Source organism: Monodon monoceros, unplaced genomic scaffold, assembly GCF_005190385.1.
Source record: "Monodon monoceros isolate NGI ecotype Baffin Bay Population unplaced genomic scaffold, NGI_Narwhal_1 Super_Scaffold_13, whole genome shotgun sequence".
NCBI classification, from domain to species: domain Eukaryota; kingdom Metazoa; phylum Chordata; class Mammalia; order Artiodactyla; family Monodontidae; genus Monodon; species Monodon monoceros.
Window position 1 is genome coordinate 15,681,398 of NW_021703769.1, and position 15,878 is coordinate 15,697,275.

The 15,878-nt window shown below is 50.5% G+C and overlaps 1 protein-coding gene across 4 annotated transcripts in view; it reads right to left on the reverse strand.

Moving 5' to 3' along the window:
- Window positions 1–4,532: 4,532 nt before the first annotated feature.
- HNF4A (hepatocyte nuclear factor 4 alpha) overlaps window positions 4,533–15,878 on the reverse strand; it is a 28,117-nt gene continuing 16,771 nt past the window's right edge. The window contains exons 7-10 of one of the 4 annotated variants that reach the window (XM_029219992.1): window positions 15,138–15,293; window positions 12,149–12,385; window positions 8,882–9,004; window positions 4,533–7,794 (exon numbers count right to left, since the gene is read on the reverse strand). In XM_029219992.1, the coding sequence (XP_029075825.1) occupies window positions 7,652–7,794; window positions 8,882–9,004; window positions 12,149–12,385; window positions 15,138–15,293 (659 nt within the window). In that variant the 3' untranslated portion in view covers window positions 4,533–7,651. Of the gene's footprint in view, window positions 7,795–8,851; window positions 9,005–12,118; window positions 12,386–15,137; window positions 15,294–15,878 lie in introns of all 4 variants that reach the window. The other 3 variants (XM_029219989.1, XM_029219990.1, XM_029219991.1) reach the window with 3 other exon arrangements.

Here is a 15,878-nt window from a genome sequence, read left to right on the forward strand (position 1 = left end):
ATTCGGGTTGTTGCCTGAATTCAGTTCCTCATCGTTGCAGGATTGAGGTCACCATTTCCCAGCTGGCTGTCCACTGGGAAGGGTCACTCTCAACTTCTAGAGACCACCCACATTCCTTGCCATGTGGCCACCTCCATCTTCAAAGCCAGCCACAGACAGCCTCCCTCACGTCGAATCCCTCTCCTGCTTCTAATTTTATATGCCAAAAAGAGCCCAGCCCCCCACCCCAAGGACTCAACTGATTAGGGAAGGCCCGTCAATGATAATCTCTACATCACAAAATCACCGGTTTGGGACCTTCATTACATCTGCAGAATCCCTTCACAGCAGCATCTAGATTTGTGTCCGATTGAATAATATAGAGAAGATGTGTCTAGGCCAGGGGGCAGGAGTCTTGGGGTCACCTTAAAATTCTGCCTACCACACCACTCTAGTCCAAGCTGCCATGGTCTCTCCCCTGAACTACTGCACATACCACCTCTGGGCTTTTCTGCTTTCACTCTGTTCCATGGAGTCCCTTCTCTACACAGCAGAGAGTGACCTCTTTAGAACATGAATCAGATCACATCAGTTCCCTGTTGAAAAACCTCCAAGAGTTTCCCATTGCACCAACAATGAAATCTACGACCTTTCTCATCGCCTAGAAGGCCCCGCCCCCCCGGTCCTGGCCCTGCCCACCTGCCAGACTCCATCTCCTCCCACATTGCTCCAGCCACACCGACCACTGTGTTCAGCCTCCAAGAGGCTCAGCTGGCTCCCACCACAGGGCTTTTACACTTGCGGTTCCTGCCTTTCCCCTAGAGCTCTGCAGGGCTGGCCCCTTCTCAACCTCCTGAGCTCAGCCCAGACTCACATCCTCGGGGAGGCCCTCCCTGACCCCACGATCTGATGTTATTCCATCCTCAACACTTTCAAATTAACCTATTTGTTGTTTTTATTTCATATCCACAGGCACCATAGCTTGCTTTACTGGCTTTCTTTCTTTTCTTTTTAAAAAAATATTTATTTATTTTTGGCTGTGTTGGGTCTTCTTTGCTGCGCGTGGGCTTTCTCTAGTTGTGGCGAGCAGGGGCTACTCTTTGTTGCGGTGCACGGGCTTCTCATTGCGGTGGCTTCTCTTGTTCCGGAGCACGGGCTCTAGGCGCACGGGCTTCAGTAGTTGTGGCTCGCGGGCTTTAGAGCGCAGGCTCAGTCGTTGTGGCGCACGGGCTTAGTTGTTCCGCGGCGTGTGGGATCTTCCCGGACCAGGGCTCGAACCCGTGTTCCCTGCATTGGCAGGCGGACTCTTAACCACTGCGCCACCAGGGAAGTCCCCTTGTTTTACTTTCAAAGAACTTGACCGTTTACAGTCTGACAGCACTTGACTATTTCACATTACCTTTTTAAATTTATTCCCTCAAACATTGTCTGAGTGCTTCCTCTAGGAGGTAAACCTCAGGAAGTCAGGGACTCTGTCTTGCTCACCTGTGTACCCTGGTGCCTAGACAAGGGCACAGCACATAATGGACGCCCAATAGACATTTGTTGAGTGAGTGAATGAATGAACATATGTCTCTTGAACTGGTCCCTCCTCTACATCTGTACTGCCTCCATCGGGCACAGGCCTCACCATCTCTCACCTGGCCCAGCACGTGAGCATCTTCACTGGTCTCCCTGTTTACAGTTGCACCCTGTCCAATCCATCCTCCACAAAGCTGCCAGAATGAGCCTTTAAAAACACAGATCTGGCCACAGCCTTCCCCTGATCTCCGATCTCCAGTGATTTCCTATTTCCCCCAAAGAAATTCCGGTTGCCCATTGTTTGAGGCCCCCCCACCCCCAGCCCAGACCAGCCACCATGGTGTGCTTCCAGGTGTGGGTTGAGGACCTCAGTGGCATGCTGAGTGATTTTAGGGATACACAGAGATGGTATTCAGTGACATTGTCGCCAAAGCCTGTCTCTTTACAAGTCTTCCTTCTTTCTGAAAACTTTACGGAGAAAGTCTCCATTGGAAACATATGCCTTTCACATCTAAGTACTTGTCAATTTCCCGTTTGAAGAAGAAAGTGTAGAGCTTTCCCTGGGCAATCCTATCTGGCTCCACCTTAAAAATACTGTTTTCTTTTCACTCTAATTTTGCAATCACCTTCTATTTACGTGGCAAGTGATACTGGTTTTCCACTTACGTCAGTGATCAGTGGAAGGAGAATGCTTATGAATTGATTTAAAGAAAAATAGTAAGTAAGGGAAAGCACAGTGGTACTCGGGTGTAGAGAGGATCAGGTGGCATGTACAGTGACCGCTGGCCGGGAACGCTCGTCTCTATCCTCCCTCCCATCCATGGGCTGTGCTTCCTGCTGCCTGCCGTGACTGCTGCTCCATCTCTCTCAACCTTGAACTCACTTCTGTCTGTTCTATGTCCCATCGCCTCTGAATCCTCCAGCAAGTGAGACTTTCCCAGACTGCAGTCATCCCCCCACCAAACTACCATCTCCCAGCTGTCACTCTTACTCCTTTGGCTCTTAATATTCAACTGACTGTAATTTTCCCCTCTACGAGGGAAAATTGTAAACTCTAAGAGGGAGGCACCTTGTGGCACCACTTCTCCATAACCCCCAGGATGCTCTGGCCCAGGGCTCCGCCCATCAATATTTGTCAAATTGAACTTTCCACTGTTTGCACTACTTCTGTGCTCACCACACAGTGACTGAGTCATCAGCATCCTCCCTGGTCCCATTATGGTGGCCCCTGGGGTCAGACAATGGGCGTTTGAACCTCAGCTCTTGGGTCAGCTCTGAACCTTGGACGAGTCCCTTCCTCGTTTGTAAAATACAACACGAATATCTGACTCAGGGCGTTGTCGTGGGTATTAAATTATGTCCAGCAATGTCTGGCAGAGAGGAAGAGGTCAATAAATGTGGGCCTTGGAGACAGGGTGTGGCTGTATGTCCTCCATCACCAAAGAGCTGCATGGGGTCCTGCGATCATGTCTCTTAGATCATGCCTTGGAATTTACAGATGACACATGATTCGAGAAATGTAGATCAAAAGTGATCTGGGGGGGCTTCCCTGGTGGCGCAGTGGTTGAGAGTCCGCCTGCCTATGCAGGGGACACGGGTTCGTGCCCCGGTCCGGGAAGATCCCACATGCCGCGGAGTAGCTGGGCCCATGAGCCATGGCCTCTGAGCCTGTGCTCCGCAACGGGAGAGGCCACGACAGTGAGAGGCCCACGTACCACACAAAAAAAAAGTGATCTGGGTTCCACAAAAGAGGAAGTAGGGTGACCCCATCAATTTGTGATGATAGCTCATTCGCTGCATGAAAATTCCTTTGGATCTCACACAGCCTGTCACCCAGAGCCCCTCCCACTTCTCCTTCCCGTTTATTGAGCAATGGGGGCTCCATTTGGGATAAAGGGATAAAAGCCTCTGGTGTCATGGCTGGGGAAGCAACCTTTGTAGGGGGGGAGGTGAATTCCCAATTCTCAGGGGGGCCGCATGGGTTGGTAGAAGAAGCATGGGATTTGTGTCCTGGCTCAGCTGCTCCCTGGCTTTGTGCCTTGGACAAGTTTCCTCACCTCTCTGAACCTCAGTTTCATGGTCTCTGAAATAGGGATAATGGGATGTGCTGTGTGTCATCTGAGCTGATGTTGTTCCGCAGTGAAACTGGAAAGCAGCCTTGCAGCTCTGGCCGCCCACGCGGAGATCTGAGATTAACTGGGGCAAAGGGCTGATGAGGTGGAGAGCCAAGGCCAGAGGAATTTATGGCAGCCCAAGGTTTATGGTTTTGATATGGATTTATTAAGCACACTCTAGGACTGCAATAGCCTCCTCTGGCCCCCACCCCACGTCCATGCTGGCAGCGGCATGGACGAGGCTTCTGTTGCAATATTATAGAGATTATTTCCTGGTGCTCGGGAGTGGAGGGAAGGCACAGGGGATGGTGGGAGTGGCCCCCGCGATCAGGCAGGCAGCGAATGGGTGCCTCTGAGGCTGGAAATCTCAATGGTTAGCTTCTCACTAGTCAGGGGGTGGTGAAGAGTCCACACTCACAAAGTCCCCTGGGGTGGGCACTCTCTGTGCACCTCATATACACGGCGGCTCTCGTAGCTGCTATGATCTCATTCAAGTCCATCCTGACAACACCCCTGGAGGGAGGGATCGGGGGCTTCCCTGGTGGCGCAGTGGTTAGGAATCCACCTGCCAATGCAGGGGACACGGGTTCGAGCCCTGGTCCGGGGAGATCCCACATGCCACAGAGCAACTGGGCCTGTGAGCCACAACTACTGAGCCCGCGTGCCACAAGTACTGAAGCCTGCACGCCTAGAGCCCGTGCTCTGCAACAAGAGAAGCCACCGCAATGAGAAGCCCGCGCACCGCAACAAAGAGTAGCCCCTGCTCGCCGCAGCTAGAGAAAGCCCGCGTGCAGCAACAAAGACCCAACGCAGCCAGTAAATAAATTAATTGATTAATTAAAAAGAAAAAGAACTACCCGACTATTCTCATTCTTATTTCTAACACCTGAAAGGAAGAAAAGACACCCATCCAAGGACTTAGAAAACATATGCGCCATTTATTTTTTTTTATAAACTTTTGTTAAAACACACAAGAGTAAGAAATCTTTTTTGCTTCTTTGCCCCATTGGGTGCCAGTGACTGGGGCTCAGGGGACAGCACAGGACCCAATGGCATCCACACCCACTGGAAGATGCTGATCAGTCTGGTGGGACACAGCCCACTTCCAGAAATGCTCGATGTAAATTTCAAAATTCGTCACAATCAAGGCAAATCACAGAGCGACTTGGCAAAAGTAATTGGCTTGGTCATCACAAGAAATCGAGGAGCGTCCATTTCCGACGGTCTGCTCGCCTTTGTCCACCCTCAGGAGAGCCATGTGGGTTCTCGAAGCTGCTGAGAGCTGCCTAGAGAAGGGATTGGCTCAGTGGAGGAATTACAGGGTCCGTGCCTGCCCTCCCAACCCTCTTTTAGTCCATTAGATCTTATGTTTTAGGACCACGACTCAGGTAGTGAAGAAAAAAAAAAGAGATCTTCCAATGTGGTGTCGTGCCCTCAGTTTAGAGTCAGAAAACTAAATTCTCTTTGTTTTGTGTTTCCTGCGTTGCAATAACATTATTAAAGTAGAATGGATTTCTCCTCCAGGGAGGTTGATTTGGGACCGAGAACTAGCCCCCTGGCCCAGAAGATTGTTACTGTTAAAAGCCAATGCTACCCAACCCCACCCATGGGAAATTCTTATCTCAGCTTTGCTCCCATGACAGATAGAGGCCTGGGCAACATTGGGGCGGGGGGGGGGGTGTGGAGGGGCAAAGAGGGGGAATGACAATTACCAAAAATGATTCCAGTTTCCCTACCTTGCCCCAGACTAGTCTGAGCGCCCTGGCTGGGGTTTCTGGGGAAGCGCCCCAGGAATAAGGGGTGGCTGAGGAAGCATGGAGCACCCCAAGCAGGAGACAACCTCTCCTGGGACTGGGGACTTGGCTTGGTGGAGAGGGAAAGCCAACCCTGATAGCACTGGAGACGTAGCAATTGCCCTTGGACACCTGCCCCAATACCCGTCATGCCTCTTTCACAAAAAGGAACAATGACTAATGGCGAAATCTGGGGGCACTGGGGTGCTGCCTGCATCCACTCAGAAGGGTCAGCCCTGGGTGGAGGGTAGGTCGTCAGTCTGTTCACTCTCCTCCCTAAGCACAGCTCCAATCCCAGGACACATCTCTTTAATTCCTACTGGCCAGCGGCACTTTCCAGAATTTTCCCAAAGCCTCCAAAATTCTGCATGGATGAGGTGCTGGCTGTTCCATCCCGGGGTTTAATGGTTCCAGAAGGTACCCTGAGTGATGCTCCACAGAGCAGGTCTCAAATCCAATCCTTCTTACCTCTTCCTTGCTCCCACCCAAACCATCCCACCTCTAGAATGCCAGGTCACATTGGTCTATCTCCCAATGCACCGCTGAATGCCCCTTCCCCAGACTTGGGGAGTGAAGACAAAAGGGATCCAGGAGCCATGAATTCTCCTTGTTTATCAGCACACAGGATTCTGGACCCGAAGTGGACTTTAGTGCAGCCTCAGGCCAATCTTAGTCCTGGGGGTGGGCAGGGCTCCTGGGAAGAATGACGCTTCGGCTTCTGAGGCTGCTGAAGGGGGCAGGAAGTTCCTCCACTCAATCCCAGTGAGGACAGAAGGGCCTTTTCAGAGAAGATTTTCAGCCACCGAGGTTAAGAGCTCCTGATCCGGGCAGACCTGGGATCAAGTCTTGGCTTGGTCACATACTAGCTGTCTGAGTTTCAGAAACATGGCTTAACCTCTTAGATCTCAATTTCATCTTCACTAACGATCTCTGGGTAGGAGAGAGGATGACGGGAGATGGTGCAGGTCAAGTGCCTTAAGACAGTGCCGGGAGGAAGCACTTGAGACAGACCCTGTGGAATAATTCCTCCTTACTGCCACTCTGACCTGAGGTTCACCCATCTGTCTTCTCCATCCCCAGCTTCATCTCTCTCACCTGGATGACATCATCAGGCCCCACCTGATGTCTCCACTCCCTCCCAAACTGCCCACCTCTGTAGGACTGCGGTCTTCAGTGCCTGAAAGCTCAGCTCACTGCAAATCACTCCCCGGCTACTCACAGCCCGTGGACCCAAGTCGTCAAGTCTCGGTCTGGCATTCACAGTCCCCAGGCTGTCCAGCGTGCCCCCTCTGCTCCAGACCGCCCCGTCTTTCATCATCTCCCTCCACACCCTCCTTCTTACCTCCCCGCCTTGCCCAGGCTGTTTGCTCTTCTTTGGAACGTCCTGTCTCATCTGCTCCACCAGCTGGAATCCAGCCCTTCCTTAAAGGCCTGGTGCACAGTCTACCCCCTGCTGCCTTCTCTGACCACTCCAGCCCTCCCCTCAGCTCCTGGCTGCAGTGTCCACCCTGGACTGTTCTCTCATTTTTGGCCGCCTGTAGGGATCATCACTCTGACTCAAGGGCTCCACTCAAATCCCTGAAGAAGGAAAGAGCCAGGGGTTAGAGGAGAAATGGAGTCTCCCTTCTCGACAACCTCCTACACTGCGCCTAGCTCCAGTCAGTGTTTTTAAAATGCTCCCGGGATGACTGGGGGAGTTGTTTGCGAGTCTTCCTCAGCCTCTGGAGAGGTGGCTTTGGAGATATTAGGATGGCTGAGGAAGGTGACAGTGGCGGTTAGGACAGCAGAAGAGGGATGGGTAAGGTGCCACCGTCTGACCCAGGCTAGAAGGGCTCTGTGTCTGACAATGTGGCAGTACTAGGGACGAAGTACCAATCTGAGTGGGGAGGGAGCCATGTTTAAGCAAGGTCTTGTGTCGTCTCCAGGCAGCAATCCTTTGGGGGTGAAGAAGTTGGGGTGAAGGATGAAGGGAAGGCAGTGGTGTTGGCAGGAGAAAAGTTGTCCGAGGCAGTGGAGGATGTTTCAACTGGGGTCTCCCCAAGTCACAGCCCCGTCACCAGAGCGGGTGGTGAAGGGTGGCAGTGGGACGTGGCCCATAGCCCAAGTTCTAGGGCCCTCGCCCTTTCCATTACTGCTCTGGGACTGGCCCTGTTGTCACAGCTTTCTTCACTGTGACCAAGTGACCATCAGGGGCTCTCTGAGGGGGCCGGGGGGCTGGCAGAGCCCCCTCCCCCTAGTGACTTGCTAGATGACTTCCTGCTTGGTGATGGTCGGCTGTGGGATTGCAGAGGGGGGCTTGACGATTGTGGCGATGGCTCCCGGCAGGAGCTTGTAGGGCTCAGACCCCGAGCCACCTGGCGGCGAGGGCTGTGGAGTCTCAGGGGTGGCTGGAGGGATAGAGAGACAGACAGGGGCTGCTCAGAATGCCAGCCCTTTGGGGAGTAAACGAAGAGTCCTGGGAAAGTTCGTCCCCCTCTCTGAGACTTAGTTTCCTCTACTACAAAATGAGAGAATTAGACTAGATTCTCTCTAAGGTCTCCTACGGCCCAAACCTTCTGAGTCCCAGATCACCAAGTCTAAGTTCCATGAGGTCTGGAAGGCTGTGGCTGGGTCAGGTTCTGTGGTCAGAACCTTTTGCCCAAGTCCCCATAGCCCCCATCTCTTCCACCATTTGATATGGAGACTTCAGCTGCTGCTCTCAAACCAGGGCCCAAGTTGACTCTCCCTATGGACAATGGGACATGTGACAGGAATATCCTTTCTTGGAGAAAAGGAACAGCATTAGATGCGACCCAAGGGTCTGGCTAACTGGCTCAAAAAATACCATGTCTTTGATCTTTAGGCAGCTGAGTAACAGAAACTAACGGCCCCAGCCCCATTACCAGTTCAGAAAATAATTTTGACTATGACCCACTTGGCCAACTTTATTCAATGGCCGGCTTTCCCAAAGAACAATCTCAGTGAAATGCAACCTCATTTTAGTGGGCCACCTCATCCCAATGATAATCTTACTCTTTGAAGAACTTTGCCCGATGACAAACTCACTCTTGTGAGATTTCACCTCAGAGGACAATCTAGCCCAGTGGAGGTTCTCATCCAATGAATAGTCTCACCCAACTGTCTAATGGATAGCCTTACCCAATTGGGCAGTCTTACTTCAATGACCAATTTTACCTAGTGGACAACATCACCTAATGGAATTCTCACCCAATGGGCAGCCTCACCCATTGGATTGCCTTATCCCAAGGCCCGCTTCATTCAGTGGAGACCGTCCCTCACCTCACTGAATAAACAGCCTTCACAATGGATGTCTCACCCCTCATTCCCTACCCTGGAGCACAGAGAACTGTTTTATCCCGTTTCCCATCTTCTAGACCCGACCTTCTCCAGATTCCCTCTTAGGCCCCAACTTCACCCCTTCCTGGGTAAAGCCCAATTGCCCACCTGCCTGCCCCCTGGGTCGGGGCCACTCACACATCTGTCCGTTGCTGAGGTGAGCAGGCATCGTGTTGGCAACAATGACGTTGGTGCCCATGTGTTCCTGCATGAGGTGAGGGTGCAGGGGGTGATGGGCATGAGGTGCGTCACTGGAGGACCCTGCAGGTAGAAGTGGTACTCAGTGAGGATGAAAGCGTCTGGGATAAAGTCCATGGGCCTTGAGGCACCATCTTCCTCAAGTGTGGCCGATCAACCTGCCCATCCAATACTGACAGTGCCTATTGGGTTCCTATTGCCAGGCTAGTAAACTGGGGCTTCCATTCCTATCCACAGGCTTCATGAAGGTATGGAGAGGACACAAAAACCAAGAGAATAAAGTGATTTGAAAGAAACAAGGAGCATCTAAAGAAGCTGTGAGATCATTTAAATATTGCAGCAAGCACTGTATTGATTACATGTTAATATAATGGATTCAATCAATGGCTCTCAAAGCTCCTTGGTGTGCAAGTCCTTCAACCATTTGGTCCCAACTCACCTTTAAGCCTCATCCCCTATATCTGAAGCCCAAATGACCTACTTATAGCATCGATGTGTCCCCTGTACTGTCCTAGCTCTGTGCTTTTGCTCCTGTGTCACTTCCACTAAAGACGCCTTCTACCTCCCCTTCCCCCGCTCCCCCAATATCCCTAAGTCCAAATTCCAGCTCACAAATTTCCTCCTTTGGGAAGCCTCTCCTGATTCTCCCCAGTCCAGTAGTAAGTAAACCTCTCCTTCCTTGGAAGTCCCATCGTCATTTATCTGTAACCCATCTTTTGGGAACAATCACTTCTGTCTGTGAGCATTACAATTACAGGTGTACTTTTCTTCTCTCTTTGAGGTCCTAGCAAAGTGTCTGGAACACAGTAACTGCTTCAAAAAATGTGTCAGAGAATGACAGTACCATATATATAAGGTTTGGTAATAGGCTATGTTCACTAATATGACAATGATGGAATTTTAGGGCTTGCAAGGGGACTCTAAAGTATACCTGTTTCAGTGATAGCTATCAATTATTGAGCACCTATTATGTGCCAGGTACTGCTTTATAGCACTTTTCATGTTTGACATAATTTAATCCCCACAACAATCCTGTACAGTGGGTATCATTATTAACCCATTCTACAGATGAGATTATAGGACCCGAAGAGATTAATTATCTTACTCATGTTTATCTGGCAACAGAACACAAGCTCCTTCCTGACCCCGGATCTCAGTGACACCTGATTCATTATGACCCCATATTCACAGGGTCAAAGTGAGAATGAAATGAGTTACCATATGACAGTGGTTCTCAGCTGGGGGTGATTTTGGTCCCGCAAGGGACCTTTGAAAATATGTGGATATTTGTCACCCCTGAAGGAGTGATACTGGCATATCTTGGGTAGAGGACAAGCATGTGGTTAAACAAGGTACAGTAGAGCCCCCTCAGCAAAGAACTGTCCAGTCCCAAGTATCCGCTGAGGTTGAGAAACCTCGTCCTTGGCCATCACCAGTAACTGTGTCGCCTCCAAAATCTTAAGTTCAATCATCTTCACTTAGACCCTGCCTCTGACCTTTCCAGCTCACTTCCTCTAGTACCATCACTGCAAAACTTCTTCAGCCCTATTGAGGCTGTCACTTCACTGACCCCCACTTTTCACTATTGTCACCCATCCATATTCCTCTTAGTTCGGCCAGGATTCCGTGGTGCATCATTATGATCACTCCCTTGCAGTCATCCTCAGCTATCTCCCGGGTCCCCTTCTCAGCAAAACATTTTCAAACGGCAGAGTGTACTCTTGCTATCTCCACTTCTCCACGTTCCAACTCACTCCCTCTGTAATACCCGCTCCCCTGCCTCAAATCTGGTTTCCTTTCCCACGGTCTTCTGACACTGCTCTCAACACAATCGCCAAGAGCCTCCTTCTCCCTCCTGTGGAATTTAACACAATTAAATGTCTCTCCCCACCAGAACACACTCTCCTCTTGGATTCTGGGACTCTCCCTGGCTTTTCTCCTATCCCCCTGGCTAGTCTTCCTCTATCTCCTTCTTTGGCACCTAGTTTCTGGGACACCACGAAGCTGCCTCTCATCCTCACCTTTGGGCTTGTTTGAGCAACAAACATGCATCTGCCTCCTGGATAACTCAACCCGGGTATCTAACAGTCATCTCAAGCTTAACTAAAGTCTAACATGGATCCCTCACCACCACCACCATCCCCAGCCTCCAGCTGTTTTTTCTCAGTCTTCCCATCTCAGTAAATTACTCCACCACCATCCCCGTTCCTCAAAGCAAACATGTAGATTTCATCCCTGACGCTTCGCCTTCCCCTCACCGCCCCCATCTGATCAATCAGCAGATCCTGTGGGTTCTTCCTCCAAATAGATGTTCAAGTTCATCTATGCTGATCAATTTCCAGTCAGGCCTTAGTCCTAGCCTCCTTGTCCTTCCCCTGATTGGAGACAGTGACATTTCTCAGGGGTCTCCTGTCTCCACTTTGCTCCCCTGAAATTCACTTTCTACCCAACAATCAGGATAGTTTGTTTAAAACATTAGTCTGATTTTTCAGTCTTTTTATAAGAGTAGTGATGAGAATACAATGCAAATTTCTGACCATAGCCTCTAAGACAATGTTTATGAGTTGGTTTCTGCTCAATCTCTACCTTTATCTCATGTAACTCCTCCCGTCTCACAACCTTATCTTTCTTGAAGACACAAGCCTCTCCTGCTTCAGGAGCACTTTTGCACTACATCTCTTGGAATGTTTCTCTCTTGGCTTTTAAATGTTCTCTTTCCTTCCACCAGGTCCGTGGCATAAAAGTCACCACTTCAGTGAAGTCTCCCTTGGCCAACCTATCTAAAGAGGCCCCTTTTCAGTTATACTCTATCATATTACCTGGTTATTTCAAAATCTGTAGTTGCCCTCTTTATTATATACTTGATAATCATGTGTTTCCACGAGCCTTTATACACAGTGGCAGGCACACGCACACTCATACACAACCTCCAGGAGGACAGAATCTTGTTCTCTGTTGAAACTCCGGCACTTAGAACAGTGACTGGAACATGCTAGCTTCTCAGCACCCGAATTAACAGACCATTATCCCCATTTTCCTGATGAGGAAACTGAGGCTCAGGTAGGTGAAAGGATTTGCTGAAAGCTACAGAGTGAGGAAGTGATGGAGCTGAGAGGTGAACTCAGGTCTGCCTGAGGCTTGTCTCTTGGAGAGCCCGCCCACCCCAGCCCCGCCCACCTCTCATCCCTTCCTGGGCCGGACACGGACCTCCCAGCAGCATCTCCTGCAGCAGGTTGTCGATCTTGGCCATGCCAAAGAGCTTGATGAACTGGATCTGCTCGATCATCTGCCAGGTGATGCTCTGTAGGGTGGGCAGCAGCAGCAGCAGCTCGCCGAAGCGGCCGCGTGAGTCGTACTGGCGGTCGTTGATGTAGTCCTCCAGGCTCACCTGCACCTGGGAACGCAGCCTCTTGATCTTGCCCGGGTCACTCAGCCCCTTGGCATCTGCAACGGGAGAGCTTGTGCAAGGGAGGCAGTGGGTGCCATCTGGAGCATCTGGGGAGGTGGGACCCAGATGTCCCCTTACTCCTGAGGCCCTGATAGGGGGACCTCGTGGCCCAGGTTCACATAGGGAGTCCCCAGCAGCGCTGGGGCAAGGATTCACGGTCCTCAAGAATCAGAGTGTGCTAATGCAAGCTGTAGCTTCCCGGACTCAGGCAGAAAAAGGTTTCTGTCACATTTCCTAAGATGCAGAACTGGGAGAAAGAAGTGGAAGATGGGGGGCAGGACTTCAGGAACACACCCAAGAGGGTACCTTGCAACCGTCTCATCTTAAAGATGGGGAAATCGAGGCTCGGAACAAGGAAAGGACTTGGCCCAAGCCACACAGCCATTTGTTGGCAGATCCATGATGTGAATTAGGGCTCCTGACTCCCAGGTAGCGTCCCACCATCCAGACCTCAGCACACACTGCTTCTGCTGCCTTACAATAGCCTCCCCTCTTCTCTGCTCCCTTGCCTGTGTCGTCTTGGGGTCTCAGCTTAGTTTACACTTCCTTCAGGAAGCTGTCTCCATTCCACCCTCCAAAGTCTGCACTCTCAGTGTCCATGGTGTCCCCAAATTTCTGTGGCTCTTCCATCACTACTGAGCACACAGGATGTAATTGCCTCTTCCACTAGCACAGGCTCCGGACGCGCAGGCTCAGCGGCCATGGCTCACGGGCCCAGCCGCTCCGCGGCATGTGGGATCCTCCCGGACCGCGGCACGAACCCGCGTCCCCTGCATCGGCAGGCGGACTCCCAACCACTGCGCCACCAGGGAAGCCCTCTTTTGTCTTTTTAAACCCACCACTTAACACCATGTGTTGTCAATATTTGTTGAATAGTTAGATGAGAGGATGGGTACATGGACGGAAGGATGAATGAATGAATGAAAAAAAAATCAATGGATACATTCTAGATCCTTAACTAAGAAGGTGATTCAAGTGGTCATCCAATAGTTAATCTCAACCGTCATTGAGGTAATACATTTATTTCCTCTTTTATTTCCTCTTTTATGGATAAAGTAAGCAGCAGAAAGAGAACTTCACCCACATTTCCAGTCCAGGGCTTTCTCTTCTGGGCCACGTTTGTGCATTCTTTCATTCAGTCAATAAATATTTATTGAGCACCACCCACGTGCCCGGCCCTGTCCTAGGTCACCTGCCCGTCCAAGCCAGGTTGCTGACCCTGACTCAGCATCAGTAATCCTGCACATTTTTACTGAGCAGTTACTATCCATCTAGCTCCGTACCAAGCACCACAGGGGATGCAGCCTGGGCCAGGCTCTCGAAGAAACTAGAACTAGAAATCTTACCCCCTTGAGAAACGGGGAATAGCGCGTGGTAGGTAGGAACGTGGGCTTAAGAGCTGGATAGTCTGAAGTTCAAATCCAAGCTCTGCCATTTCCTGGTTGTGTGACCTTGGGCAAGTTAATCGATCTCCCTGTGCCTCAGTTTTCTTATCTGCAAAATAGTGATCATGACAATTCCTACCTCACAAGTAAGAAAGCGAGAACGTCCACAGGAAGCGCTTAGAACGGAGCCTTAGTGAGCACTCCATAAACAGTGCTCATTTCCTCTTTGTCACTATTTTTACTAGAGGCGATCTCCATGCAAGGAGGGCCTGGCGCTAAGAACAGCGTCTGGCACACAGTAGGTCCTCTTCACATGGAAGGAGGGAAGGAAGCCAGCAGGCTTCTGCAGCCCAGGCAACCATCCTGACATTGTGAAATGAAATCACACTTTGCACAAAGACACAACTACAACAACGTTGTATAAAAGTGCAGGTGGGGGCTTCCCTGCCTGCCGATGCAGGGGACACGGGTTCGTGCCCCGGTCCGGGAAGACCCCACATGCCGCGGAGCGGCTGGGCCCGTGAGCCATGGCCGCTGAGCCTGCGCATCCGGAGTCTGTGCTCCGCAATGGGAGAGGCCACAACAGTGAGAGGCCCGCGTACCGCAAAAAAAAAAAAAAAAAGTACAGGTGGAAAGTCAGATGGAATGGGGAGAGTGGGGTGCATTCTCTTTATCCTGCTAATGAAAGGTTAGGAGATGCTGCCTACAGGTAACGGGACAAGAAATAATAGCACAAGCACAGGACGTTATAAAGGCAAACAGTAAAGACACTGAAATAGCAAGAAAAATAGATTAGGAGGATGGGGGAGAAAAGATGGGAGTGGTGATAGAGAAAAGTGCAAGCCTCAGCTATCACAAGAGGGAAAATATGTTCTAAAATGGATAAACCAAGGAACAGAAGGGTTAGCATTTTATTTAGAGCTGGAGAGGTAACTGTCAGAAGAAACAGTAAAAAGAATTGGAAATGGTTCCCCCATGGGGAGTAGGCTTTGGACAGGAAGAGTGTGGTGGGGAAGACTACTTCCATTTTAAGTGTGTATAAATATTATTTCGATAAAAAAATTTTTTGAGGGAAAGAAAAGAAGGATGGTAGGAGGTAAGGAGCAGAAAGCAGGGAGGAAGGGAAAGAAGGGTAAAGTGGGAAAGAAAAAAACCAAGCCTCTGGAGTCAGTGCACCCTATCAAGTCATTTCAGCCCTTTGAGCCTTGATTTTCCTCATCTGTTAAATGGAGCTAATAGAAATGGCCTCTCCTGGTTGATGTACTACAGAGATGAGGTGGTAAACTCAGGGTACATAACCCAGTAGGAGAAGTTTGGCAGAGGGTCTGGAGCATCAGGGGAGGGTGGGAGGTGTGGGCTGTACCTGGGTCAAAGAAGATGATGGCTTTGAGGCAGGCATACTCATTGTCATCGATCTGCAGCTCCTGAAAGGGCAGCACCAGCTCATCCAGGATGCGGATGGACACACGGCTCATCTCTGCCAGCTCTGGGCAGTGCCGAGGGACGATGTAGTCATTGCCTGGATGGGTTGGGAAGGAGAGGGGATGGGGAAGCCACCTGGGTGTACCCCTCTCCCCTAGCTTTGGACAAGCCCTGCCATTGGCAGTTATAATGCAGCTGGTGCCCATGGGAGGAGGGGCCTGTGGGAATTGTCACGCCCATTTTACAGATGAGGAAGCTGAGGCCCAGATTAAAGGAATGAGTTGCTTGCAGTCACTGGACTGGGCCTGGAGCCTGACTTCCTAGGACCCCTTTCACATCACCCAAGCTCCATTCTTCAACATGACAACAGACCCACAACACTGATGACATTAAAGGGCCACTTGGGAGGCATAAAAGCACCAAGGATAAGGGCTCAGTTTCTGGAACTAGACTGCCTGGGTTGAGTCCTGCTTCTACCACTGACTAGCCAGATATATTTGGGTAAGTCATTTTCTGTGCCTCAGTTTTTCCATCTATAAAATGGGAATAAATTACAGAGCTTACCTCCTATGGTCGTCATATTAAAGGAGTTAGTATTTGTAAAGTACTCAGACTAGGGCTCATGGTGCGCCCTATATAAGCATTTAAAATAATAAACAAACATGCTATGAAGGCATAGGTG